Here is a 27,383-nt window from a genome sequence, read left to right on the forward strand (position 1 = left end):
CAGCAAAAACTCATGAAGTTTTCAGAGGTCGGTGTCCGGCGGAGAAGATGGAGGGAAAGCGATGGCTGGGTCGGCGGCTCAAGCTTCTCTGTACATAGAAATCGCTTTTTCCCCCACCGCAACGGGCAGCTCTCGCCAGGTGACGGCCTGAGGAGTATTTAAACAGAGCGGAGCAGTGAGGAAGAAGTCAGCATCTCACTGAAAGAGGAAGAAAAACCTCACCAAAGCTGGGAACTGGCAGCAAAGTCATCCACGATGTCGGGAGGCTCCTCTGCCGGGACCCTTCAGCTGCAGGAAGGCATTTACTGTCCTGCCAGAAGGAAAAGCAAATCTTATTTTACATTTTGCTTTTCTTTTTTTAAAAAGAAGTCTGTCTCAGGGAGGGGCTGCCCTTTTAAATGAGCTCATTTAAGGCAGATACATGACTAATTAGCAGGGTAGAGGTGACGGCTCTGAGGCCGGGGAACCAGGCAGCACGCACAGTCGCGTTGGCCTTTGCGGAGCCCGCAGCGGCCCGCGAGAGGCGAGGACTTGGGTTAGTCATTTGATTTATTTGGAGCGAGAAACCCCTCCCTGCCCCAGGAAAGCTGCAATCCCCACTCCCGGGGGTAAATGTGGAGGAACTAAGTGAAGCTTTGACCCCTCCGGCTGCCTACTCCGCCTCGGGGCTGAGATTTGGTGGCAGGGGCTGTCTTTTGGGTGGAGAAGAGGGATGCACACAGACCCTCCCTGCCCAAAGCCCTCTGCTCACTGCATCCCAGAGGCGCCCAGTCCGGTGCTACGACACCGGTAAAAAGCGGCACACTAAAAAGGGTTACTCAATCCGTGTTTTAATTGACTTGAGCGGAAGGAATGGTTTCCATAGCAATGGGCCATCAGCCCCAATTTGTACAAAATCAGAGTTAAAAAAAATAAAAGCACCAAAACCTTTTAAAAAAACCCCCCAAACGGGCATTTATTAAAAATAAAAAGATACAAAAGGGCCTCTGCCAGCTCACACTCTTCCTGCCTCCTGGAATTTCTTAAACAGAAGTTCATCAGCCCGAAGGGCGAAGGTCAAAGCCCGTTTCTGGTAGTACATGGAGTCCAACGCCAGGTTGTCAATCACGTCTGCCAGGAGATGGGCTCTCTCGACAGAGCTGCCCGGGGCATCGTAGCCCAGGGCGGTGAAATGCACGTGCAGGTGGTAGTAGGAGGGTTGGTAATGCAGGTAGATTCGCAGCTGGGATCCAGGCACACCGAAGCGCTTCGCTACGGCCTCCTAAGGGGGGAAAAAAAAATAAATAATACACAGGTCAGGACCAGCAACGTGCAGGGAGGGCACGGGGCGGCTGGGGGCAGGCAGCGCATGGACAGACAGACCTTGCAAGGGACAGAAAGGAGCATCCCTGGATGGCACAAAAGGCAGAGAGAAAGGCAGAAGTGATTTCTGCCTCCTCCATCCTCAAAGCAAGGGAGAGGGAGAAGCCGGGAAGGACAGAGCTCTTCCCCATCCTCTGTGTCAGCCTCCGCAGGGATGGAGCAATTCTTCCGGCTGCCCCACTTCTCTCCCTCCGTGACAGGACGTGCTCTCCGCTCGTATCGTTTTCCCTTCCACCCTTATCGCTTTGGCTCACTCGGCAAGTTACGGGAATCCTGTTACCAGCCGGTGTAATTAAAGCTATAAACAGCAACAGCAAACTCCGGCACGCTGGCTTGGTTCGCTGCTCAGCGCACTGCAATCCCCTGACTAATCTCTTAATTAATCTCCGCTTTCCCCAGTGCAATTACTTTCCAAATTTCTAACGCAGTGAAGGAAAGAGAAGCTATCGCGCGTCCATCTACCAAGCACACCCCGTCACGGGGCTGGAAAAAACTCGTCGGCCAGTGAAAACAGTCAAGGGGTTGGGAAGGAAGTTATCAATATGGGGAGGACAGGGCTAGGCTCCGGCAGCTCACTGCTAACGGGGAAATATGGAGCACCCCTGAAACTCCTCGAATGCAGCACAGCTTTCCAATGCCCCGGGGGAAGGTGCTGACGGAGCAGGGACAGGGGTCTCCGGGCAGAGATGCTAGAGAGGACAGCGCAGCCCCGGTTCGTGACATACTGTCATCTCTCGGTTACTGGTCCCTACGCAGATGCTGTGCACGGGTCGGTGGGGCAGCTGCCGGAGAACGCAGGCAGCAACCTTGCAGCAGGCAGACCATGCTCTCCCTGGCCAAGAGAGCAGCGTCAGACGGGCCTCGCGCTCACCTTGCCTTCTTGCAAGATGTTCCTCAGCAGCGGGAGGTGCTCAGCGGTGAGGTCCCGAAGCGATTTGACCTCCCGGCGATGAATGAGGGCTATCAGGTAGAGGTCATCCAGCTGCAGAGAGCGAGAGAGATAAAGGATGGTGACAAAGGTGACCACAGAAAGGGCAGACGGAGGCACGAGGACTTGGGACCTGACACAGCAACCGCGGCTTTCCAGGCTGTGTTACGAGGGATTACCTGCCGTTGTGTTTAACCCACACCCAAGCTGGGTGGAATGCAGCATGAATCACCCAGTACGAGATGAGCTCACTCACAAACCTACTGCACCTCAAAGTATCATTTCTGGATAAATAATTGGGTTTTGTCCACGAATAACCGGAAGAGGACAGCTTCACCCCAATCGATAAACAGCAGGATCACAAATATCTTCTCAGCTTTAAAGGCAGATCGATCGATCAACCCTTTTCTACCGTAAACACAGCACTTGCTGTTGCCCTTGCTTGTTCACAACACCTCCCTAAGCATCTCAAAAACATCGTCCCCGTGCAGACTGAGGCTAGCAGAAAAGGTGCAGGCACCCACCCCGCTACGTGGGGGAAACTGAGGCCCGAGCCCAGGAGGCCGTGGGGTCTGCCAGCAACCCCCATGCGCAGACGCCGCGCCGAGCACGGCCTTTTCTGCAGAGCAAGCGAGCGGTTTATCTCCATGCTCCGATGAGGATTTACAGTGAATTGCAGCGGCCAAAACTGCAACTGCAGATTTTTCCGAGTGAAAAGCTTCCTATATTTCCACTGTGCAAATAGCCGGCCACTTTCCAGTCGTGCCAGTTCTATAAATAACTATTTTCAAGAGCTAATCAGTCACTGGACAACCCCAGTGCAGTAAAATACAGCCGTTCAGCAGCTCTCAGCCTGACCTCTGGCATCTCCCGAAGCACTTACCAAACTCAATGTTTAACAAGACGTAGGGTTGTGGATCGTTACACTTTAAAAAAATAAAAATCCCCATCTCCTTCAGCTCAGTTAGCGGCTTTCTAATATAATCACTGCAAAGCAAAGGGTTTAGATATTTGAGACCCAGCAGATCTTTTCAGAGCTGCGAGAAACCCATCTGGCTATTTGGAAACAGATGATTGTGCCAAAAGATGCTCTCAGGACCCTGTCTCGGGGCTCTCAAACACGAAGCTGCTATTCGCACCCAGCCAGCACAGCAATGCTCATGGTTGGGTTTGATTCCCAAAGCAGCCTGTGCACAGCTCCGGAAAAAGACTGCGTATCAGCTTGTCCTCTTCGGATCAGGGCTGGCTGGCGGGAGGAAAAGCAAACATCTCTTCTCCTTAGAACAACATCTGCATGTTGCTGTTTGAAACAAATAAGCCTGTTGCTAAAAAGGCCCTGAATGATGTCATGCCGGGCATCGTTTCAGGCAACGCCTCGAGGCTCCTGCGGGTTTGAAACCAATTCAAAAGAAGTGGGGGGAAGAAAACCCACACCAAAAAAAAAAAAAATTAGAAAAACCCTGAGAAACCTACTCAAACCACTATCAAGGTTGGGCAGCAGGAGCTGACACAGCACCCAGAAGGTCGAGGCTGGCAGCAAGCATGCAGATGCAAATGAGAAATCTTCCTCTTGTCAGTCAACCTGAAATAATTACAGGTGAATTCGCAGCATTTGCAGGCAAGGCACTAAGCTACTGCAAAGCGATGCTGTTGAAGGGATTTCTAAGGGGAGGCTTGGAGAGTCCCGCTGGGAGCTCTGTCTCACTTCCCTAATTTAATTTAGTCGCCTTGCCGGTTCGGTGGGACGCAGCAGAAGGAACCGGTGCTCGCAGGCAGCCCTGGGGCTGCCGGGATCAGCTCCGGCTCGGCATCACCCACAGCCAAGAAGAAATTCCTTGGCTCAAAGGCAGAAGTCAACAGCCCTTGCTGGGATGCTGGCTCGCCTGCCTGGGAAAGAGACAGGCAACGCGAAGGTCCCGGATGGCCCCCGGGATGACGACGCTCTTGTTGCAGACAGCAGCCGTTGGGAAGAAATCAAGAAGATCCTGTTCAGCGTACCAAGAGGCAACAGCAGCACAGGGAAACCTCCCCTAAAGAAAAATCCTACCATTTAAGCGCTCCCTGACCATGCAAGACGCGGATACAGCAGGTCTCTGGAGAAAGCTAAGCACAATTTTTAGCCCCTCCGTCTCCAATCCTGAGTTGCGAAGCTTAGTTGTGGTGAGCAAGGGTTTACACTGAGGCTTTGCTCAAAGCAAGGGAAGGGGCAGCGTGCCGCACTTTTTCGGATTCCTAAATACTGCCACCCTGAAAGTAAAGGGCACTGAACAAGGCACGGTGGCGTGAGCACGACTGCAAGCTTGCCGTGCGTCACTCCAGGAAGGAGGTCGTGCCTCCCCATGAACAAGCAGAAATTCAAGCCTGGTTACCCCATCACAGCTTGACAAGGGATTTTTGGAGTAGCTCACCTACGGGGAATTCAGTACGGGGAATTCACGGTGGTGACCAGAGACTACCCTGCAGTGACTTACTCATCCATCCTCCCCAGTCATTGCCCCAGGCAACTCAGCACCAGACCAGAAACAGGTACTCCTGATGCCCAGCACCGAAATACAGAATCGTGTTGCCCACGAGCAGGCTCCTGTTCCCACTTTCTTTTTTTTTTTTTTTTTTTTTCACTTTTTAGTTCCCATTTCTACATTTTACTCATACAGTAACTCCCCCCCCCGCCACCCACAGAAGCATTTTGAGGATCAGAAACACGAGGGGGACTTTTTTTTGACTCCACCGACTTCAAGGGGTACACGTGTGGAGTTTCACCTCCCCAGGCACATCCCCAGAAGTAGAGCACAAAAGGGAGCCGGAACCCAAGGAAATAATGAGCCACTCAATTTAGGATTACAGCCTCAGCTTAAAAAACCTCTGCATTTCAACAAGTGGCACTCCCATGAGGGGTTAAGCAGCTGCTCATAAGCTAACAACCATCTGCTTAATATTGTGTGGAGGAGAGTTAATTGCAGCAACCAAAGGACAACACATCTGCCTGGTCTGCGCCTAAAGTTTAGGCTTGGAAAAAAAAAAACCAAACAAGTTCAGCGGGAACAAATACGCAGCTGGATTTAGGTTCAAACACATCACAACAACATTTGGGCTAATACAGAAAAGAGAAAGCGAAGCTAATAAAGAAATTACCCAGCAGCAGGGAGAAGAGCCTGTGTTTTGCAGTGTCCGCAATTAGCACGTGATAAAAGGCCCTGGCAATATCATCACCTAATGACAGTGCGAACAGGAAGGACACATTCCCCTACTAAAACTTTCATTAGCATGCTATTAGTAGTACCAAGGTGGACATTTCCTCTGGACAAGCAGCATCCCTTCAAAGGTAAGGGGAGCAAACGAACCTGGTTTTGATTCCACTTAAAATCTGGAACTAGAACAAAGCCATTGCAAGGATCTGGGTTTTCATGGATGATTCGATCGGCTTCAGCTTTCTTCTCCAGGATGTTATACACCCACTGAAAGAGAAATATGTGATTTATAAACCAGCAGAGAAAAAAACCCCACCACCTCAAGCATATTTACCACAGGCTCATGGATTAGCGCTTATTTGCTTCAAGTAGAATATTAAAAGCAACAACTTGATTTTAAGCCGACCAAATAATTTCATGGCTGATAACATTTATAGTTAATTATCCATAAAACCCTCCAACAACAAATTCCAGGCTATTATGAGTACTTCAGTGAAAAGATACCCCCCTGCTCCTGCTGCATGACACTGCGCCGCCAGCTAGCTAAATTATTCGGGGATTTTTGTTTTCCTCGCAAGCATTTAGAACTGGTCATGGCCAAAGATGAGATATTGAACAGAGATGATTTAGCCCAATGTAGGAATAGTTGCATTTGCCCCTAAGAGGATTTGGAGATAAATTCTCCCTGATGGGGTCTAGCAATACTCCAACCAGACCTGGCTGCTTTACGTAGCGAGCAACAGAGCTGCTGCAAGCACTAAATATCCTGAGGGGCAGCAGCATCCCTCCTCCGTGCTCCCACCGGCTGGCAACGGACAGGTACAGGCATTCAGACAGATCAACCACCAGCACGAGCAGCTCTGAGCACACCAGACCCCAGCAAGGCAGGCAACGGTGGAAGCCAGCTCTTGTGGGACTCAGCAGACGCCTCTCACAGCACCACAGGGCTGTTTGCAGCTTTTTACTTCCCAGCCTGCACCGAAACCTTTACAGCTAGGTCTAGGAAGGGAACTTGGCTGATTCTTTTTTCCCCATTCAAAAAGGAAGGAGCAGATCACTTGCAAGCCTGAGATTGAATGCGGCTCTGGCTGCTGGCAGCCAGCGCTCGCCGGGCGAATACGAAGGGCCTGTGTTTTCTTGGGCAATGCACATCTCTCGGTTTCCTGGCTGATTAGAAAAGGGCTCACCGCTCTTCTTCGATACTTAAAGCTTCAGCCCCCAGCCTGCCTGTAATCCCTGCTCTGGTTATCCGCCCGTGCCCCTCCTTCAAAGCAAAGCACCATCCAAAGAAGCTTCAGCTATGAAATGGAAGAGACCAGGGATAAGTGACAGAGTAAGACCAGCAGAAAGCACCTTTGCTTTTCCTGTCTCCCAACCTGAGCTTGAACATCCTTCTTTATGCCTCCAAAACGCACTTTATGCTCTAGCTTAAGTACTGGTGTGCCAAGGGAGTCCCCAGCCAGGTCCCTAGAAGATAAGGCAGCAGAAAATGGCTAGAGCTTGAAAGCTGAAACCATTTTGAAACATCATTTTCCCCATCAAGTTTAGGTACGAAACATTTTGGTTGCCCCAGGTGGGCAAGGAAGATGCAGCCAGTCTTGCAGACACACCAAGCGAGGTGGGTCAGTGGATGCCATGCACACCAGACACTCAAGATAAAAAGACAGCCCTTTAGGGCAACTTTGTCAAGAGTTTAATTAATCTAATCAAAACTTAGGATCATTGTGAACTGACCTGAATATATCCTTAGGGAGAAACCAACCTCTCCTCCCTCAATCTGTTTTTTTGCTTAAATTTCTGGTCTTTTCCTAGCAACAACATCTTAGAGAAGATTAGATTCTCAAAGCCATTTTGGAAAGCACGGCACAAGATCGCTGTGCTCTGTGACCCTGGAAGAAAAGCAGGGCATGAAGCTTAGCAGGAAATGAAAGTTTGCCCTTTGGTTTTGTTGGGTTTTTTTTTATGCCTGCCCTTTTCACAAGTGCCAAGCTATCAGTGCCCTAAATAAGTTCACTGATCAGGTGAGCTCAATTTTAAACCCAACACTACCTCATGTGATGGGCAGATCATCAGCTGACTGCTCTTGCTGTTTCCAGCACAAGCCTGACGAGGACAACATGTCCAGAGACTGGCACCACAATAAAACTATTATACTGAAAGCATCCACGCTTTACATCCTCCAGCAGAAAACAGAGACGCTTCTGTAGTCCGCCGATATTTCTGTTACCCTTCACATTTCCCCTTCCGTTCGTCAAAACCAGTTAGACAAAGACAAGAAACTGCATTATCAAATCACAGACGTTAAGGACTGACTGTGCTGACTATGATTTCTCAGCAGATGCTCCTGATGGTCACCAGGAATATGTTTCCATGTACAGAAATCAGCTCGCAAGCGTTCGGTGGCAGAGGCAGAGAGTGAGAGCTCAAGTAACTTCTGAAGTTTCCTGGTGTAGCAGCTGCCTTAACAGCCTTCAGAGCAAAAGCACAAGAGAAAACATTCGTGCAGGTTGCTGTCTGGTGGAAACACGCTCTTGTCTTTCTCCAGCTAATAAATGCTGCCTGTGTGCTATTGGTGTTGCAGCCTGGCTGCCGGCAAGAAAGCTAAATGATGGAGAAAAGCAGGCGGGCGAAGAGTAATTGAGCGCGCACTGCAGCTTGCAAGGTGCCTTCTGGTACGAGTCTCAAAGCAGGATTCACGTTCATCTGCAAGCGATTAGAAAACAGACATCGCAACAGTGAACGCTGTTAACTGTTCTGCTGCTGTTTAAGGCAGCAGGGACGAGGTGTGGGATATACCCAAGGCCTGTGGTTGGTTGGTATTTGGGGTTTATTTTTAATGGATAGCCTCAGCAGACCCAGGATTTATTCCCCCTTCTGCACAGGCTGGCATGAATTGGTCCCTACAGACTTGTGTTCCTTCAGTCTCTAAAGAAGACAGATAGGGAAAGGAATGATGAAAAAGGATATAAAACAAGAAAAAAGTCCGTGGCTGCTGCCTGGGGCAAGAAGGACACTAAAAGCACAGCTTTGCCGCATGGAATACGGACCGAAGGGCTGAATGGCAGAGGAGCTGTAGGCAAAGCCCGAGGAGTGAGTTGCGATGCAGGAATCCAAGCGGAATCTGTGCCTTCCCATTTCCACAACACCCAAGAGACTCCTAAAAAGCACAGCGAACCGCATCAACGCCCAGGGAGCCACCCTCGGAAAGGAGGAGGAACGCCCCAGCACAGCAAGTCTCCAGAAACCTTGGGAAAGGGAACTTTGGATATGTTTCTCTGCAAAGGCGGAGAAGGACGCCCCAGAGGACAGGAGGATGGGAACACCAGGGAGAAAGAGAGCCCTGTTTAGCATTGCTTAGCTTACTTCAGAGATCAGCCAGCCTCAAGAAAGTGCAGTAGATGAGGGGATGCATTCAGGCAGCATCACAACGCAGGACCAGCAGAAATAATCCGCAGCTAGTTGTGTTTGAGAAGCAGGCTGGCCAGCTAGATGAGAGGGTGCGGTAGGGCAGAGCTGACAACACGCTGATGGAGCAACGAACAGGGAGACGGGCAGAGCGCTCCCAACTCTTCTGCCTCCAATCTGGGCTTTGGAGGAGACAGCTGACAGCCCAGCACGTTAAAGGAGACCAGAGACGTCCATCTCTGCAGAGGGGAAGCAGTGGGACCCATACCTGGATGCTGAAGCTCTGGGACTGGATGAAGGGCAGCGTTATGTTCTTGTAATCCTCCCAGGTTTCACGGATGAGGTGCACTTCTTGACGGAGGTATTTCTGAAGGTGTTTCTCCGTGGCGGGGTACACCACTGTGGTTTTTATCTCTAGAAACACAAAGCATTTACTGAGTTACCATCACAGACGAAACCCACATTACTTCCTTCAGTCACGACACATCTGTTTTCCCTTCCAATAAATGCCACACTAACACGTTCTGAAAAGGTACCATTAAAATAGCAGAGTTGGGGAGAAGGGACATGGAAAGCAAACAAGTGCTTTAACCTCTTGGGCTGCCACTGCCTTTCTCAAGGAAGAATAAGCTGACAACAAAGCCAGGGCCTGTCTTTCCAGTTCAGGTGGAAGAGTCCGCTGTCTGAAAGGTTTCCTTCCCACACTCGCTCTTTCAGGCGTATCAGCAACATCAGGGCAGAGCCAGGGCTCCCAGGGAAGAGCCTGTGTGCAGTCAACAACCAGGACAGAAACACAACCCCAGGGGCAGAGACGCATCTTCCTCATACTTAAATCCGAAGCTCATGGGATGTTATCGAGCGAGCACCCAGCAGCTTTCTCCAGCCACAAAAACCAGACGTCACGTGAGCTGCAAGCAGTGAGGCCAGCACAAGGAGCAGCTCCTTCCCAGAGCTCTCAGCCATCAGGATGCTCGGTCTCAAGCCCCGAGCGCAGAAGGCAAAGAGGTCGAGGGCACAGGGACAGATCCACAGCAAACGGTGCGGGCTGATGGGTCAACAAGGCACGGGGTGAGCTGAGGAAAGAGGGCCGAGCGATTCCCCTGCACCAGCCAACAAACAAAGAGCATTTAGCTGTTTACTCTAGCAAAAGGAAAACAATTTCTGTTTACTTCGAGATTAAAACTTCGCTGCATAATTTTTGTGGCATTGAACAGGATGCAATTGCGCACCTCGTCAACCTGGCAGCTTTGACCTCGGCTGCAGTAAGTCTTACGCGCGGTGGTAAAACAGAAAATATCCCACTTTGGCTGAGAATAGATGTGCGATACAGAGCCTGCCACAACTTCAAGGGCACCAGCAGCGCCTCCGCCTTCCCAGCTAACGGAGAGCTGCTATAAAACTTAATGCAGGAAGGAGAAAACCCTGCGAGCCTGGACAAACCCCGAGGAGATCAGTCTGAAGCAACCGGCTGGGACACTGCAGCTTGTACCCAAGGTTGGTCACGAAAACCATGGGCTGCACACTCACCAGGGTTCACGCTTTATATATGTATATATGCTAGCCAGACACTGAATTTAAATATTTATTTGTTCCTAAAGCCAGGATTTAGGGTGGTTCTTTTTTTTTTTCTTAGGTTTCTGGATTTTGTTGTTTTTTTTTTTTTTAAGGTCCGCACTGCACAAGCCGTGAGGCTCTGCCTTTTCATTTCATGCCAAACCCAGCTTAATGAAATCCACAGGAAAATGCTGGTAACATGAAATATGAAAATGCAAACCACAAGGGCAGTCTGGTCTGATTCCCACCATACACATGTTCAAACAAGGTTGTTTTCCAGGACTCGATTAGCACTTCTAGCGGGATGATGTAATAGCAAAGAAAAAAAGACGACATAGGCTGTAGCTCCTCTGCTCCTTGCTTAAAAAGGCCAGCTAAGCACTGGGGAGAAAACAAAAAGGCAGAAGGTAAGAAAATACCACGTCCAGCCTCAGGCTGAAACTTCCACAATTTCATTTTCTACCCCAAAACAAGAGCAGGGACTGCAGCAGAAACCCCTCCGTGCTGGGGGCGGTGATAACTGCAGCGCGTGCACCAGCTGGGGTATGGGGTTGCAGAGGACCCTTCACAGCTTCGCCAGCACCTCCCCAGTTTGGGTGGCGTCTGCTCTTGGTGGGGCGAACCACTTAGGATATTTTAAAGCCTAGCAGAAGATCAGAGAAATCCTTAATGTGCAGCTGTGGTTGAGCAGCAGATGTTTGGAAGAGGAGAGTGGGGAGAGGCTGTGGCTCACTAATGATTATTTCCCTTCTAGAGGTCTCATCAACCCTGAAACACCCCAGCAATGCTGATTAGCATAAATCACTACGGCCAGAGAAGCTGTTTTATAAGTGCTCAGAGCCTGACTATCATTAGGAGCCCGCGCATGGGATGCAAAGTCCCAGCTAAGGCTGGACTCAGACGCAGGAAACATCCACAGCAAGACTGGGCTCGCCACGAAACCCTTCCATTGCTGGCGACCGGCCACGTTCATGCTCCATTTTCAAAGCCGCCCTACTCCTGGCAGACTTCACGTGCAATAAGCATCACGTACGCCGTGGGGCAGGGGAAACCTACCCCGGCCTGGAAACGGGGGTAAAGAACCGCTGGACACGTGATGTGGGGTTGTGAAGCTCGCTGAAGGGTCAGGGATTGTCTCCGCTCAGATCTGAGTCGCATCAGCCGGCGTGTTCCTGAACGCCAGCCCAGGACCACCACGAAGCGGCTGTGGTTTATTCTGGAAGTCAGGACTGACCGTCAATTATCTGGAGGTTATAAGAAAGGAGGTTTAATTGAAGGAACCCGGATGAGCAGGAGGCAGAGGTACTGCGATGGTAGAGAACAACCGATCAGGCAGTTCATCCTACGAAGGGCATTTGAGGGGATACACCACACCGTTGTTTCCCTGCCCAGTAGAAGAGGAAGCTCACATTGACCAGAAACAAAACGGCCTTCTCCACTCTCCTGATAAAAACGAGAGGGGGGAAAACCAACCCAAGACACAAGAAACAAAACCAAAAGACCAGCTCAATTTGGGGAACTTATGGAAAAAAAGGCCGAAGGCAGCTGTCGACAGAAGGAGAGGACAAAACACGTTACGCCACGCTCCCTACGGCGCAGGACAGCTACATGTCGCAGATGGGAAAGAGGCAGAGACAGCTCGTGCACATAGGAAAGTGCGCTCCAGGCTCACTAGTGATGCCTCGGCCCCTTTCGCGCCGTGCTATCCCCAGGCTTTGCCAAAACCCCTCTCCAGCTCGGCACATCAAATTTCAAACCGATGCAAACAGCGAGGAGAGGCCAGGGTGACCCACTGAGATGCCTTGTGCTCCTTCTCCCATCCCACTCAGCAACATTAAAATGGACCACTGTAGTTTTGTTTTAAATAGATTTAAATACGCCAGGGAGCCAAGAGAAACACACAGAGCAGGAACAACCTGTTTCTACTTTTGGGCAGGGGTGCTTTTTCCTCCCTTCGCTAATCGGAAGCTGAGCTTTGGCTTATAATCTGCCTAATCAACTCAACTATCAGGTGCAGGAACATGCCGAGCCCAGGCAACGGCAGAGAAAGTCGCATTTGCACTCTTGCAAAGTTTTCTTTTCCTCTGCAAGCCTCCTTCCTGCTGCATACAGCTCTGTGCTGTCTTCCCATCGTCAGGTATCTCCTTTGATGCACTCCTAACTAAATATAATTATGCACACCCTCCCCCTTCCCCTGCTGTACTAACATCGCTTATTTGGTTTTACGATCGCAACTGCGCAGCAGTCGCAGAGGAACACCTAATTTTAACCCACTCCCGAACAGGTACGACCCCGACTTTGCCTCGGACATCTGGGGCTCTTGTTACCGAATGAAATAAAAGCACAAAAACAAAGGATAAAGCTTGCAAGAGCTCACATTATCTCCAAGGCCAGCACATGCCAGGGCAAGCCAAGCGCGCTGCCGGGGACGTCTGCCAAGGCTGTCTGGCCCCTCGTTCTCATCCAAGGAGGACTCGGTGGGCTCTAGCTGCAACAGCCACGGCGAAGAGGAAATCTGCAGGTTACCAACCCCCAAAAAACAGAGCAAAGCACGGTGATACCTCCCACCGTTCCCCAAACCACCCCATGCGCTCCCACTGCTTCAGCCTCCAGCTTTTTATTTGAGTGTAAACGGAAAGAGTTTTCTTCGCTAGGCAAGCCCCACGGGTACACGGAGCGTGGAAACACCGGGAGATGAACCAACCTTCCCCATGCAGCTCGTGGAAGTTTCTCCAGCTCCTTGCTGCCTGAAACCAGACGCTTTTTGGACTTGGGAAGGCAGGGATATGTATCACTTCCTGCATGACTGAATACTTTCCTTCCACGCTCTTCCATCTCTCCCACAATTTCTCCACCCCGTGTCGGAGAGATGAAGCCGGAGCATCTCCCGATGTGCTCGTTTTGAGACGTTTTTAATAAGCTTCAGCCTGCAGCGCAGGGATGAGCCATACCCAGTGAGTAAAGACTCCTTAAAGGACTGATAAGAGCCCTTAAATTACGCCAGCAAGGCTTTGGTGCTGTGAAACACGACATCCCTCAGCAGCCGGGCAAGAGGAGGCTGCTTTTTGCTAGAAAGCAAGCTCTCCTTGCTAAATGGATGTGAGCACCACCAGGAGCTGGATGTTAATGGGGAACATGTCGATTGAACCATCTGGCTTTTGCAATCAAGCCTTTGGCAGCAGGAAAATCTTTCCCCTGCCATGAAAGCAGCCCTTGCTCTCCCTACAAGGGAGAGTCCCAGAGCTGGGGTTTCTTTCACCAGCATCTCACCCCTCGAGGCAGAAGCTGCCTCTTAAATCTACGCAACATCCAGCAACTGGCCTTAAAATAAGTTACGCACGCCTGCCTTGGCCGGTAGCAGAGCAGTTACGATCAGAGGGCATGCTCTCTGACCCCACTCCTCCTCACAAAGTCGCTCACAAATTTCCTTCTCCTTACTCAGGTGTTTTAGGTTGCCCTTCAGATGAACTCTGACCATTAGTAACCTGTTTTGCAAATGTTATTTCCCATTTTAGCCTTGACACGTCCCTCCTGGTGGCCAGTAAAACTGATGAACCAAGCAAGACACAGATGAGGTCCTCTTTTCTGACCGGCGCCGCCTTCAAACATCTCCATGCCAGCGTGCTCCCAGCCCTAAAAATCTCATCTTTAAGCTGCAGCAGAGTGAAATGCCTCTCCCCAGGGCAGAAGGGAGTCGTTTGCCCAGGTAATGTGCTGATTTTGGCCTCCCTTTCTCTGTCTTCATCACACAAAGCAACTGGCCCAGGCTCGCAGGCTCTTTTCCCACTGAGACAAAACAAGCTTTCATCACACGGGGCCTGCGTTAGCTTGACTCCGCGGAGGGAACAGCATCCAACTCACTTAAACGAGGAGGCGGGGAGAGGGTGAAGAAAATACCCACTTTCAGCTATCAAGAAACTCCAGCTGAATGAAGAGCTCCCCTGGGGACTTCAGACCACAAAGGCGGCATTGAGAAATGCGCTTCAAAAAAAGCGGAGGGAGCCGGAGGCAGCTCCTCACACCGTCAACGTGCCCCACGTCACGAGTCACCTGCGGTCGTGATTTCCTCGGTCCGGAGGTTTACCTTACCTTCGGAAAGCGAGAAGCTGAGCGTGGGGGACTTGGCCACCTGGGATGCTGTGAAATTCCCAGGGTGAATTCCTCTTCTGTGGGACAGTGACTCTTTGAAGGACCTGCTTAATGCCAAAGTTTGACCTTTTCTGCAAAATATTTTTACTGCATCATGTTAACCAGGTGTAAACCTGCAAGCGCCAAGAGATAAAACCCTGTATATCTCCAACCCTGCAACCAAGAGGCCGAGATAGACCCCGTGCAAGGGCTTGCTGGGTCTTCACACAATCACTCGATGTCCAGGGACTTCTCACAAGCCCTGACATTGTCTGCAGCCTTACAGAAAGTTTCTCCTCCTTCACTTTAGGTTTATGAGCTGCATTGCTCACATCAACTCCCTCCTTGGGCCATGACTCAGCTCAAAAGGGCAATTTCCTTCCCCTCCTGACGCACGCAACCGTTTCCTCTGGTGCCAGCCCAGCTGCCTGCCAGCAGCTCACGCAACGTGCCCGCAAAAAACAGCTATTTGGCTCTCAGTTACTTCAAAGGAGGAAGCCTCACCGCTCAGAGCTGGGGAGCCTGGACGGCAGCACCGGGGTCCACAGTCCCCCCCAGGTCTCCTGCCCAACACCCAGAGCCGGCGCAGCGATGCCAAAGAGAGGGCTGGGAAGCAAAGATACACCACCGTGTAACGTTTCTGCAAAACACGCTTTTTAAAGGCAATTTTAAAAGTAATTAAAAAGATAAACTTCAGCAGAAGGAAGCCAGAGGCTATTTACCCATTCAAACCTGCGAGACAAACGGTGCGAACACTCATCCGAAAGCACAGCAGATTTGGTCCAGCCATACATGAGATAAACAGCATGGCTACGCCGGGCAGAGTCACGGCACAGAGGACAGGCGGAACAGAGACAACCCAAGCAAGGATTTAGTTTAACGAAGGCCAAGAAACAGGGCGTGATAAGACCCAGATTCACCTGGTTTTGCTCTAGCCTCGCCGAAACAGCAGACCTGGTGCGGTGCTGACAGAGACCAGCAACCCTTTAACAGCCTTTTCACCCCAGCAAGGGGTTTCACACCTGGCATAAATCTTAAATTGAATAAAAAAAATTGCTATCAAAGTAACACTGGAGTTATACAGCGCTGCAGCAAAGTGCTACAAGGAAGCCAAATGCCAGCAAGGCTGGCAGGGCTGCAGCTGGAGAGAGGCCCAGGGGATTTTAGTCTTGCAATGCCACCTCGTGGGAATCGCTGCCAGCCTCGAACGCAGCGGGCGCCCAAGCAGGAGCCTTTCCAGCCAACGAAGCATAGCTTTAACGTCTTCCCACGCAGGGCATCCGCAACAATCACGGTGTTTTTCTGCCATTGAAACGTGGCGTTGTAACGCTGAAACTTCTGATTTAGAGTCCTCGACAGGACAAGAGCAGCTTTGCACCACTCAAGCTCCCAAAGCCAGACAGTGCTTCCTCCTACACCACGGACACAGCGCTAAAATAGGAGCATTTTCGGGAAGGCACATCAAACATCCTGAAAATTTAACTTGGGACTGCAACACCTTCTTACTTAAGGCTATCACTCTGATTAACTTTGACTCTGTTAAACCTGTTTGGCTATCATTGTGTTTACGGAAGCACCCACGTTAATTAAAGCATCCACATTAATTAAATCACTACAACTCCAGAATTTAAACGCATACCAGCATTAATTTGACGTGCCCGGCCTGCCGAAAGAGCAGGCCCGCTTTCCAGAAGCGGCTGCAGAGCGCTGCAATCGCAGGACGCCTTTCCACCGTGACAAGAATCCGTCTCGTAGAATGACAGCCTGCCACTGAAGCTCTGCAACCTGCTCATTTGACCTTGTCATACTCTGTTATTAATCGGGTTTCGTAACACGCAGATGTGTGAAATTAGCAGGGAGAGGCTTGAAAGGCGGAGAGGCCAGGTGCCCGCCTGCCCTAGGCACGCAGGGTTACCAGCATTTAAATCCCCACTGCAAACACACTAGCTGTCTGTCCTTACCGTGTGACATCAGGCAACAAAAATAAACACGCACGAGATGATACCCTGGATGAGAAAAAGCTGACACATGTGCTCTACAGAGATTGTTTTCAGGGTAAACCTTATGGGAAGAGACAGTATGTTACCACATTAACTGACATTGCTGGAAAAAAAAAGAAAACCCACACAAGGAGAGCTTTCAGATGCCCAAGTCCTTCTTCACCTTTAAATCAAGGCACAGGCAGATGATTGCAAGTAATCAAGCAAGGGCCATTTTACAGCCAGCTACTCATCAGCTGAGCTAGGTGTCTGACAGCGCAGGAAAAAGGGTGAAATGCGGCAGCGTCCAAAGCCTTGGGAGCAAGATGTCGCCTTCAGAGCGGCAACGATCCACTGATCTCCCCACCTCGGCCAGGTCTGCTGCTGTTGGCCAAACCACGACTAGAGTGGCGTGGTCGGGTCCGGCAGCAGCACTTTGCCTGTCTCGCTGTGTCCTCCCCTCAACAGTCAGCAGAAGCACGCTGACCAGCATCCCGGCCACGACCGCTGGTCCGGAGCCGAGCCACGGAGCGAGCCGCCCTCCCACGCGAGGCTGAGAACACTCACCGCTCAGCTCCGGGGGAGGATAGAGGTGGTACGTGCTGTAAATGTCATTGCGCATCTGCAGCTCCAGCTTCATGTGCTTCTTCAGCAGGTCCGACACCTTCTCCACCTGGAAAGGAGTCTTTTCCAGGATGACTACAGCGTCTGTCCCCTCTCCGGAGGGACCGGTCACCTGGAATAGGAACGGATAAAGCTGTCAAATACAGACCCGGCGCTGGCTGGAGAGTTTGACACTGGGAGCTGAACACTTCCACCCAGGGACCACAGCAGACACCTTGCAGCCCCTCAATTCTCATGCACAAACTCCCTCCTAGTTCAGCCACCCACTGGGTAGCACCCATCCAAAAATAAAAGGCACGTTTGCCCTGAAGCATGGCAGGAATCTGCTCCCCGTCAGGGAACACAGGTAGTTTTCTGGGGGTGCATGGAATGTGGACAACATCTCAGCCCATCTGCACCTCCCCGGATGCTCCCAGTGCCGGTGACTGCATTCCCACTGACCCACATCACTGATTTCATCTCAAGATACTCGCAGGTTGACACAGGGCCGCTGACCGGGTGGTTGGAGGGTCAGGAAGAGGGCAGAGGCACATGCAGGGGTTTGCATCACGGTCAGGGAGCGAACCTAGGCTGTTTTGGGGCAGGGAGTATTGCTGCCCTGCTCTGAGGAACCACAACCCAGATCCAGAGGTGGCCTGAGCGTGCTGGTTTTGGGAGGTGTGGAGCACATCCCCACATCATTCCCATCTGTATAGGACCCAGGCAAGGCCTCATGGAACAGCACTTGGGGAGAGGATAGGGGTTCACCTGGGGCTCCCAACCCAGCCGTGCGCAGGGTAGAGCAGGCAGGTCTGTGCCTAGTTCAGTTAGCCACTGACCATCAACCCACTGCCCTGAGACGGAAGCAGAAGCTTGAAACTTCCCCGCCCTCATCGCCTGCTCGGATGCACATTTCCAGGAGACAGGAGCTGAGGCAGCCGCATGGATCCCGCACCACAGCCAGCCTCTCCGGCCATAAAACTTAGAAATACTACAAACTTCCCTTTTCATGGCACCTAATTGACTTGCCTATCCTATTTATAGCCCCAGAGTCAGCATCTTGCTTGCAAGTCAATGTCACTTTACCTACCAAGCACGAAAAACCCGCTCTCAGGGCTAAAAGCAACAGCTAGACTAATAAGAAAAAAAAATAACTCCAGGCTTGAAATAAGGTTTCCAGCGCGCTGCCGCCGAGAGCAGTCGCCTCCTGCACCCCGCCTTGGCTGGATTTGGGCAGCACCGGGCTGGAAAAACGAGTCTGGGGCCACGGTTTGTTGAATGAAGAAAGGGAGGGGAAGAGACCGGGCGGGGACCGGGGCAGCCCCCGGTCTCGCCGAACACGGGCGCGCCATGTGGCGCCCGGGGGGGCGTGGCCTTGCGGTGGAGGCGTGGCCTTTGCGGCGGGGGGCTCGCGGGGGCGTGGGCTCGCGGGGGCGTGGCCTCGCGGGGGCGTGGCCTGCCTGGAGCTTGCCGCCGCGGGGCGGGGCCAGCCCTCAGCCGGGAAAATGGCGGCGGGCCCGGCCACCCATCCCCCCCCCCCCGGTACCTCCCCGTGCAGGAATACGGCCTTGTCCCGCGCCGACTCCCGCAGCACACGCCGCAGCCGCAGCTCCGCCAGCGGGAAGGGGACGGCGGCGCCGGCCCCATCCTGGGGCGCGGCTCCGGCCGCCTCATCCTCCTCCCGCTTCCTCTTCGGCCGCGGGCCCTCCGCCATCGCACACCCCCCCCCCCCCCCGCACTGCGCCTGCGCGGGACCGCTAAGAGAAGAGCGGGGCTCGGCACCGCGCGAGAGGGGCGCCCCCTGGCGCCTTGGCGGTGGCGCGGCCCCCCCCCCCCCCCCCCCAGGTCCCCTTGGGGTACACGGAACGTTGCGGGATCGACCCCATCCCGGGCTAAAAGCTGCCTCCCCCCCATCCCAGAGGAGCCCACAGGCGGGTCAGGGATCAGCCCCCACCCCGCCATTTGCTGTCACTTACCCCCAGGGCTCCTTCCAGACCCACTTACCACACAGAAACCCACAAGCCCGGGGATTAAAAAAAAAATATATTTTAAAATTTCTGTATTTTTCTAGTCCCAACAAACCCCTGCAAAGACACCAGCACCACGGGGCAGGCGCCATGTCAGCTTACTGGGGGTCTGAGGCCCCCAGGAGCGGTCCTCACCCCAGGGGTACGCTGCCGTAAGAAGCTCTGAAGACCCCCGGACCCACCCGACGGCAGAGCTTAGTGTTTGCGTGATGAGCAGCGGGGACCTGCTGGAGGATGTCCCCGTCCCCACCGAGGGGGTCTTGGCCACCAGGATGGTGGTAGCATCACCAGGATGTGACAGGCTCCACACCGCTGTCCCCCCACGGCTGCGGGGACCTCCCCGTCTTCAGTTCCCAGGTCTGGTCCAAGCGGCTCGGCTTTGCTCCTGAGGTTTGTCAGGACATGGATGCATCCAGAACCGGTGGTGGCAGCACCAAAACGCCCGGGGGGACACCTCTGCCTGCTCCCAGCACTACTCCGTCCTGCTCGTGGAGCTCCGGCACAGCTCCTGGAGGTCTGCGGAGGCAGAAGACAAGGCCCATTAGCAACCAATTAATCTAAAAAATCAACTATTTAAATTTACAGAACTCAGTCCCTTCCCATGGTCTCTACCCCACCGCATCAACCCACGGCGTACTCACAGCGCATGATGGTGTCCCTGATCTGCCTGAAGCTGTTCTCCTTCAGCGCCATGTAGATGTAGTAGAGGTTTCGCAGCTCCTTGGGATAATCCTTCCGATCCACATCCTTCAACACCGGGATGGTGCGTCCGTTGGCCATCGGAGCTTCAGCCAATGCCTGGTGCATCTGGTACTTGCACCAAGGGTCCCTGAGGAAGCCGGGGGTGATGAGCATGACCCAGCAGTGGCTGTTTTGCACGGCGTCGCACAGTTCCGTCACCACCGCGCTTCCCGGCACCGCGTCCCGCAGCTGGAGGAAGCAACGGAAGCTTTCGGGTTGACCCTCCAGGTAGGACACCAGCTCCTCCACCAGCTCCAGGTCCACCTCGCTGTGGCAGATGCAGACATCGTAGCTCTTGGCCCACCGGGCGCTGCCCGAGGCGCTGATGTCCAACGTTGACACGGGTGACGGACGGATAGACCTGGCCAGGCTTGTGCTAGAGGAGGAGCTGGAACTCTTGGCAGAGGATGAGGAAGAGGAAGGAGAGGATGAAGCAGAGCGGCCGCCTTTGAGGCTGCTCTCCACCGAGCTGGGCTTGGGCTTGTGCAGGAGCCGCCTAAACCAGCCTGCAGAGTCAGAGAGACCATGGTGAGGTTTGGGGGGGCTCAGCACCCCCCTGGGCTTCCCAAGGGGCTTGCGCAGCATCGCCAGCTCAGCAGGACACCTCCAGATGGAAAGAGCCGGGTGGAATCTCACCCTGACCCCCAAAAACCACCCCAGCCCCTAAAACCTCAGCTACCACTGACACCCAGATGCTATCGCATTGCAGCGAGCAGCCCGTGGGCACCCTCGTGTTTCGGTGGGGAGGGGATGCCAGTGATGGAGGGGACAGAGCCGGAGGGTTTATCCCCCTCCGGCACTGACCGAACCTGCACTCACCGGCCATAGCGGGCAGCGCACTGCTCAGCTGCCAATCGCCAGCGTGAAACCTCTCCTGCCAGCAGAAAAAAAGGGATAAAAAAAGAAATTAGGAGAGCAGGAACCGACCCGTGGCGGGTCTGAGCCCCAGGAGCTCAGTGGGATTTATTCCAGGGACACACACCTCTGGGGTGCTCGCCTGCAGCCCCAAAATCACCCCCAGCAGAGTTTTCTGCATCCGCCTCCCCAAAATTTGCCGGGAAGGAACGTTTCAATCTCAAGCAGGGCTGGAAGCAGCAGCTCAAGCAGCCCTCCTGCCTGCACTTTTACTGCCTGTTACCAGCTCTCTCCGCCGGGATACACACCTGCAGCGAGTGAGGCAGAGAACCAACAGGCAGAAGAAACCCTCATTCCCGGAGGTGGGGAAAGAATCCTGCAGAGGGGAGAAATGGGGATCAGCAGGGATCACCGGGGATCGACTGGCTGCTGGCAAACCGAAGATGGCTTGGGTGACGCCCAGATCCGTGTGTCCTCAGTGATGCCTGCTCCGGCATCCCTGCCCATCGCTTGCCAGCTCACGCTATGCCCACGCCTCGGCATCATGCTCCTGGCACGGTTTGGGGTGCCCGGACCCTCCCTGTGGGTACCCAGGAGCAGCAACAGGGGAAACGAGCCCCAGGAGCAAATGTGGCTGCTGTTTTCCACTGCTTGCATCACCCTTTCTGAAACAAAACACCCTAGGTCACACTGAAGCCTTTCCCCTACCCGAAAACGGCACAGGACCATGGCAAATGCCGGCACGTACCCAGCACGCCCGCGGAAACCGCGCTCCCCAGGCGAGCCACCGCTTAGTAACAGTGAAAAGCTCAAGCATGGCTTGAACGACAAGCATGGACGGCGAACAGCGGGGGGAAATTTGGGGGATGCCTACCTGGGATGCAGGAGTCAGGCACCAGCGCAGGGAAGGGGGATGCATAAGCCCCTGGGATCGGCAAGAAGGAAGATCTTCTGGGATTGCCTAGGTGGGAAGGGAGATAGGATGCAGCACAGTCACTTTGGAGCCTAATGGGATCCACAGCAAATGGCAAGGGTGCTCCATCCTTGCAGCTTCCCGACGGAGCAGCCCTGGGGTAGAGAGGAAGACCCACCAGCTTCCCCAGGGACAGAGTAGATGAGCTGTCCCGTCACTCCACTCCGTGCTCACCCGGTCCCCCGAGACCCCCTGGTTGCCAGCAGGTCCAGGCTCGGCCCGGGCATGCGGAAGCACAGGCAGGGGAAGTCGGCCGTGATCCCACGGGACCGGGAAGCCAGCCCTCCCCGGGGCCTCCCTCCCACATCCGCCACCGGCCAGATGCGGTCGCTGGCCAGGCGTCACCGCGCCCAGCCCTCGCCAGCACACACCAGCAAGCCCAGACCCGTTTCCCTCCCTGGTTTTATAACCAGACACGGATGGGTCCCTCTCTGCCGCTTCCGCTTATTTTATGAGTTAAATTTACCAAACGAGGCGCTTTTTCACCCCAAAATCCACCCCCCATCTTTCCTTTCCCAGGTCGTATCCCCCAAGGACCCCCCCGGCCATGCAGCACAGCTCCATCCACTGGTTTCGGAAAGGTCTCCGGCTGCATGACAACCCAGCACTGCTGGCGGCGGCTGCCGATTGCTGCCGCCTTCATCCCCTCTTCATCCTCGACCCCACCAGTGGCCAGGCAGGTGCCAATGCCCAGCGGTTCCTCCTCGATGCCCTGCGGGACTTGGATGGGAGCCTGAGGGCAATAGGCTCCAGGTGAGTCCCGGTGATGTCCCCGCGGGATTTGGGGGGGGGATCTCGAGGGGCTTTGTGCCCACCCGGCTCCCCAGCAGGCTGTTTGTGGTGCGGGGCTGCCCAGAGGAGGTGTTCCCTCGTCTCTTCCGTGCCTGGGGGACAACGCGGTTGACCTTTGAGGTGGACACCGAACCCCCCACCCGCCGGCGCGATGCTGCTGTGGCCGAGCTGGCGGCCCGGCACGGCGTGGAGGTGATCCAGGAGGTGTCTCACACCCTCTACGACACCGAGAGGTGGGTGCCTGGTGCCGTCCCTTGGGGTGCAGGGGTCCAGTCCCGGTGCTGAGCACATCCCTCCTTCTCCCACCCCAGAGTCCTCGCCCTGAATGACGGCAAAGCCCCCCTGACCTACAAGCGCCTGCTGAGCCTCCTGGCATCCCTCGGACCCCCGGAGAAGCCGGCCCCTGCGCTCACCCAGGAGCATCTCCAGGGTGAGCATGGGGTGGACCCAGGGGGGTAGAGCATGAAGCTGGGTCAGCATCTCCCTCACTGTTCACCCTGGAGCGGAGTGATGGCCATCACACCCCCACCATACACTGCACCACAGGCTGCCGCACCCCATGCCAGGTCAGCCATAACACTGACTACGGGGTCCCCACCTTGGAGGAGCTGGGCCAGGACCCCACTGAGGTAGGACCTCACCTGTACCCTGGCGGGGAGACGGCAGCGCTCGCCCGGCTCGACATGCTCATGGAGAGGACGGTCAGTGCTCTGTGCCCATCACCCTAATTTCGGGGCTGCTTCACCTCCCCCCATCCCAAAACATGACCCCGGTGTGTGTCCCCATCCAGGCCTGGGTATGCGGCTTCAAGAAGCCAGAGACTGAGCCCACCTCGCTGAGCCCCAGCACCACCGTCCTCAGCCCCTACCTCAAATTCGGCTGCCTGTCAGTCCGCACTTTCTGGTGGCGGCTGCATGAGGTCTACCAGGGGGTGAGGAGGCATTTTTGGGTGGGGGGCAGAGGACGAGCCAGAGGGACCCAGCAGAAAGGCAGGGGGGCTGGAGAAGACAGGGGCCAGCGCAGCCAGAGGGGCTGATCCTGCCTTTTCCGGCAGCGGGAGCACTCCCAGCCCCCCGTCTCCTTGCACGGGCAGCTCCTCTGGAGGGAGTTTTTCTACACCGCCGGCGCCAGCATCCCCAATTTTGACCAGATGGTTGGCAACCCCATCTGCCTGCAGGTCGACTGGGATGACAACCCCCAGCACCTCCACGCCTGGAGGGAGGTATTTCCCTCGGGGATAAGCCCCAAGTCCTTTGAGCCCCCAAAAAACATCCCCCTAACCCCAGCACCGCACAATAGGGCCGGACAGGCTACCCCTTCATCGACGCCATCATGACCCAGCTACGCACCGAGGGCTGGATCCACCACCTTGCTCGGCACGCTGTCGCTTGCTTCCTCACCCGTGGGGACCTCTGGGTCTCCTGGGAGGAAGGACTGAAGGTCTGGAGATCCTCCCCAACACCCACCGGCACCCAGGGGGCTCTTGGGGACCCTGTCCCCACACCACCACGGTGTCCCACAGATCTTTGAGGAGCTCCTGCTGGATGCAGACTGGTCCCTCAATGCCGGGAACTGGCTGTGGCTGTCGGGCAGCGCCTTCTTCCATCGGTATTTCCATGTCTACTCACCCATCACCTTCGGCAAGAAGACGGACCGGGACGGGGCATACATTCGGTAGGCGCAAAACCAAAAGCCATGTGAAATGGCGGGGTGGCCTCCCTGGTGGCTTTGACCCCTCGCCGTAGGAAATACCTTCCTGTCCTCAAGGATTTCCCCACCGAGTACATCTACGAGCCCTGGAAGGCATCGCGGGCCGTGCAGGAGCGGGCAGGCTGCCTGGTGGGCACCCACTATCCCCAGCCCATCGTGGAGCATGGGGCGGCGAGCAAGAGGAACCTGGGGCGTATGAAGGCGGCCCGTGCCCGGAAAGCCCTGCCACCACCCCGGCTGCCTTCCTCTCCTCCAAGCACCGAACAGGAGCCACCATCCGTCCCCTCCGTGGCCAAATCGCAAAGGAAAAAGCCCAAGATTGAGCAGCACTGAGCCCCACAGGTACCCCCAGGCAGCTGCCAGCCAGGGTCAGGCACTGCTTGTCCCACTCCGACCCATTTCTCTCAACCATTTCCCTTAATTAATCGCTTCCCTTCTCCCATCCTGGGTCCTGCGACTTTGCTGCTGCCACCACCCCAAAAATCAACTCCCCACCTGAGGACGTGCCCCAAAAGAGGGCAACTCATCTGCCCCAGTGAGTCAGCCCCACCTGGAAACCCCCAAGTTGCTGGACTGTGCTCCACAGACGAACATCACCCCACAAACCTGAGTCCCAGAGGGACAACACCCCACTGCAACGACCTCCACCCCACAAACCCGAGTCCCCGAGGGGCAACACCCCACTGCAACAACCTCCACCCCTGCCTTACCTGTAATATAATCATTATTAAAGGGAGCAGAGTAATTAAGAAAGCACAGCTTGATTCACAACATGCCTTGACCCACCAGCAGCACGACTGCGTTGAAATCCCCTGGCAGCACAAGCGCGTTTTGGCCACGGTGTTACCGGGCTGGTCATCACCGGGAAACCTGCGGAGAGCATCAGGAAATGGGTTGAGGATAGGGTGAGTTCAGGGCAGGGCAGCCCCCGGAAAGGGGCTGAGAAAATAAGGCTACTTTTGTCCCTAAATACACCCACCATCAACACACTTTATTTATAGCACCAACACAAAGCAACACACAGCTAACCTGAAAGCCAGAGAAGAGCTTCTCTTCCTGAAAAGCTCTGAATAGGCCCAAACTCCTTCACACAGAATGACTGCGGCCAACCGCTGCTCTTACAACCTCACAGGGCTGGAGACATCATTGCACAGACACAAACCCAAGCAGAGAGGCAGCTCGAGGAAAGAACTGGAGGGAGGAAGGCCCCTGAGGAGTAAGAGGGCACAGTCACACCCACAAGCCTACAAAAGCCCCCTCGAAGAAAGAGGGCCGAGCCCGCGGCCTCTCACACCGCGCCCTCACAGGCCACCACCGCACAAACCTCCCCCGCCCCGCACAGGCCGCGACTGCCAGGCGCATGCGCCCGCCGCCTTTTATACTGACGAAGCATCGCGAGAACTGCGTGAAATCTCGCGCAAGCGCCGCTTCTCCCTCCCCCCCCCCCGGCGGAATAGCGGGAGTTCCGCCTCTTCCGTTACGAGCCAATAGGAGGGCGGAGCGGCTAGGGGGCGGGGCGGGGCGCCAGGCGCCTGCGCGGGGCAGGGCGGCCGGGCGTCTCCGGGCGCGCGGCGCCAGGTGTGTGCGGGGCGGGAAGGGTGAGCGCGCGCCGGGGAGGTGGGGAGGCGTTGCCATGGCGACGGCGGGCCGGCGCTGCGGGGAAGGCGGTCGCCCTGAGGGGAGCCCCGAGGTCCGCCATGGCGGCGGGGAGCGGCGGGCGCTCCGTCCCCTCGGAGAGAGCGGTGGGGCTGCCCGGGGGGTGAGGGAGGCGGGGGGGAGCCTGAGGGAAGCGGCGGGAGGCGGTGAGGCCCGGGGGGCGCCCGCCTTATGGCGGCGGGGGGCGCTGGGGCCCAGCCTCACCTCAGCGACGCTGCTCTGTCAGCGCCCGTCGCCCTCTTGAAAAGCCGTTTTCTTGGACTTTTTCCCCCCCCCGAGAAGGAGCCTCGGCCTCCTCCCTGCCCGCTGAAGTACCGTGTTCTTGCTTTTCCCTCAGGTTTAGTGTGAGAGGGGGCGCAGCAGAGAGGAAAGGTAAGGCCTCGAGGCGCCGGGCATCCCTGAAGGTGTGAACCCCCATCCCCGGCAGCACATCCAGCCCGCTTTGCTTAGCAGAAACACTCTCGGGAAGCCAACCCTGCGTGCAGAATCACCTGCTTGAGGGCCATCCCGCAGCCTTGTCTGCCGGGGCTTAAAATCAGGCAGACCAAAGCGAGCCTGCGTCTGAATGCGTTGGCCTGGTGCCTGTCAGACGATGCAGGCTCCTGTGTGAGTTTGTTGGGGTACAGACCTCTTCCAGGCTTCTCTGTGTCGTTCCCTCTCATTTTGCGTGAAGCCGGTGGGAGCCCAAAGCACGTGGAGAATCGCGGCGGTAAATAAAAACCTCTGATGTACTTTAACTCGCATCCGAGGAGGCTGAATCTTGTGTTCATAACGTCGGCACGAACAGAAGCAGGGCTTGTTTTCCTTGCGCCGCCGGTCCCCGTTATCTCTGAAGCCTGTCCCTTTCTAGGACGGTTTTGACGAGCCGTGCGGGCCTGCTCCAATTGCGACTCCCACGTGGAGGGACAGAGCTTGGGAATCGGCCAGGGACGACTCACTAAAGTCCTTTTGGATTCTTCTAGCAGAAACATAGCGGGTTTTAAACTATAGCGTAAGGTTTGTGTTATCCCGACATCTTAAAGCAACTTAATTTAAAAAGAATTACGCCCTCACTGGTGGTAGGTCTTCTCAGCACTCAGAGAAGCTAAAAATAATTGATGAGCAATGAGTTTGTACTTGCTTCTTTATCTAATTTGAGGGGGCTGTTCCAGAGGAGCCCCTCTTCCAGCACTGAGCTGGAAGCACACAGTTTTTACTTTCCTTAAACTTTAAACGTTCAGGTCTAGCGTGCAGGTGTAACTTTACTTGTCTGTCAGCTGCTGAGCGTGGAGACGGTCAAAGGGCGTCCGCAGTCACGTCCCCATCTCCTTTGGTGATGAGTCGGTGGTGAAAACATCTCATTAATTTCCCGGGGTGGTTCTGCAGGCTGGGGTCTGACATTGACTGAGCGGCGCAGTCGTGTTTCGTAGAGTTCTGGCAAGGTTTTTGTAAATATACACTCTGTGAACGTCAGCGTTCATTTGACATATGCTTTGTTTAGGC

At 54.7% G+C, this 27,383-nt stretch overlaps 3 protein-coding genes across 4 annotated transcripts; 1 reads left to right on the forward strand and 2 right to left on the reverse strand.

The window, feature by feature from the left end:
- Positions 1–834: 834 nt before the first annotated feature.
- Positions 835–18,861, reverse strand: DCPS (decapping enzyme, scavenger). Its single transcript, XM_059829598.1, has 6 exons — positions 18,694–18,861; positions 17,112–17,280; positions 9,152–9,297; positions 5,632–5,745; positions 2,234–2,344; positions 835–1,261 (listed from the first exon to the last, which is right to left on the reverse strand). The coding sequence occupies exons 1-6, from the start codon at positions 18,859–18,861 to the stop codon at positions 995–997; spliced, it is 975 nt and encodes a 324-aa protein (XP_059685581.1). The 3' UTR covers positions 835–994.
- Positions 18,862–19,200: 339 nt separating this feature from the next.
- On the reverse strand, positions 19,201–21,682 carry TIRAP (TIR domain containing adaptor protein). 2 transcript variants are annotated; one of them, XM_059829600.1, is made up of 4 exons: positions 21,645–21,682; positions 21,079–21,146; positions 19,816–20,421; positions 19,201–19,690 (listed from the first exon to the last, which is right to left on the reverse strand). In XM_059829600.1, exons 2-4 carry the CDS (start codon positions 21,122–21,124, stop codon positions 19,647–19,649), a joined length of 696 nt encoding a protein of 231 aa, XP_059685583.1. In that variant the 5' UTR covers positions 21,125–21,146; positions 21,645–21,682; the 3' UTR covers positions 19,201–19,646. The 2 variants fall into 2 exon arrangements, with proteins under 2 accessions (XP_059685583.1, XP_059685584.1); XM_059829601.1 differs by lacking the exon at positions 21,645–21,682 and adding an exon at positions 20,735–20,789 and having other exon boundaries at positions 21,079–21,112.
- A 608-nt stretch (positions 21,683–22,290) lies between these two features.
- Positions 22,291–24,578, forward strand: LOC104262864 (cryptochrome-2-like). The gene is made up of 9 exons (XM_059829569.1): positions 22,291–22,496; positions 22,574–22,768; positions 22,847–22,965; positions 23,082–23,236; positions 23,326–23,466; positions 23,590–23,757; positions 23,835–23,975; positions 24,058–24,209; positions 24,281–24,578. The coding sequence occupies exons 1-9, from the start codon at positions 22,291–22,293 to the stop codon at positions 24,576–24,578; spliced, it is 1,575 nt and encodes a 524-aa protein (XP_059685552.1).
- The last annotated feature ends 2,805 nt before the right edge of the window (positions 24,579–27,383 follow it).

The sequence above is a fragment of the Gavia stellata genome, chromosome 26, assembly GCF_030936135.1.
Source record: "Gavia stellata isolate bGavSte3 chromosome 26, bGavSte3.hap2, whole genome shotgun sequence".
Classification (NCBI taxonomy): Eukaryota; Metazoa; Chordata; class Aves; order Gaviiformes; family Gaviidae; genus Gavia; species Gavia stellata.

Coding starts and splice junctions, on each gene's coding strand:
- LOC104262864 (XM_059829569.1), top strand. CDS start 22,291: ATGCAGCACAGCTCCATCCACTGGTTTCGGAAAGGTCTCCGGCTGCAT. Junction 22,966..23,081: donor CACCCAGGAGCATCTCCAGG/GTGAGCATGGGG, acceptor ACTGCACCACAG/GCTGCCGCACCCCATGCCAG. Junction 23,237..23,325: donor ACATGCTCATGGAGAGGACG/GTCAGTGCTCTG, acceptor GTCCCCATCCAG/GCCTGGGTATGCGGCTTCAA.
- TIRAP (XM_059829600.1), bottom strand. CDS start 21,124: ATGAGGGTTTCTTCTGCCTGTTGGTTCTCTGCCTCACTCGCTGCAG. Junction 20,422..21,078: donor CTCTGCCTCACTCGCTGCAG/GTGTGTATCCCG, acceptor CTGACTCTGCAG/GCTGGTTTAGGCGGCTCCTG. Junction 19,691..19,815: donor CAGGGACACCATCATGCGCT/GTGAGTACGCCG, acceptor CTGCCTCCGCAG/ACCTCCAGGAGCTGTGCCGG.
- DCPS (XM_059829598.1), bottom strand. CDS start 18,861: ATGGCGGAGGGCCCGCGGCCGAAGAGGAAGCGGGAGGAGGATGAGGCG. Junction 2,345..5,631: donor TTAAGTGGAATCAAAACCAG/GTTCGTTTGCTC, acceptor CGCTCTCTGCAG/CTGGATGACCTCTACCTGAT. Junction 1,262..2,233: donor ACATCTTGCAAGAAGGCAAG/GTGAGCGCGAGG, acceptor TTCCCCCCTTAG/GAGGCCGTAGCGAAGCGCTT.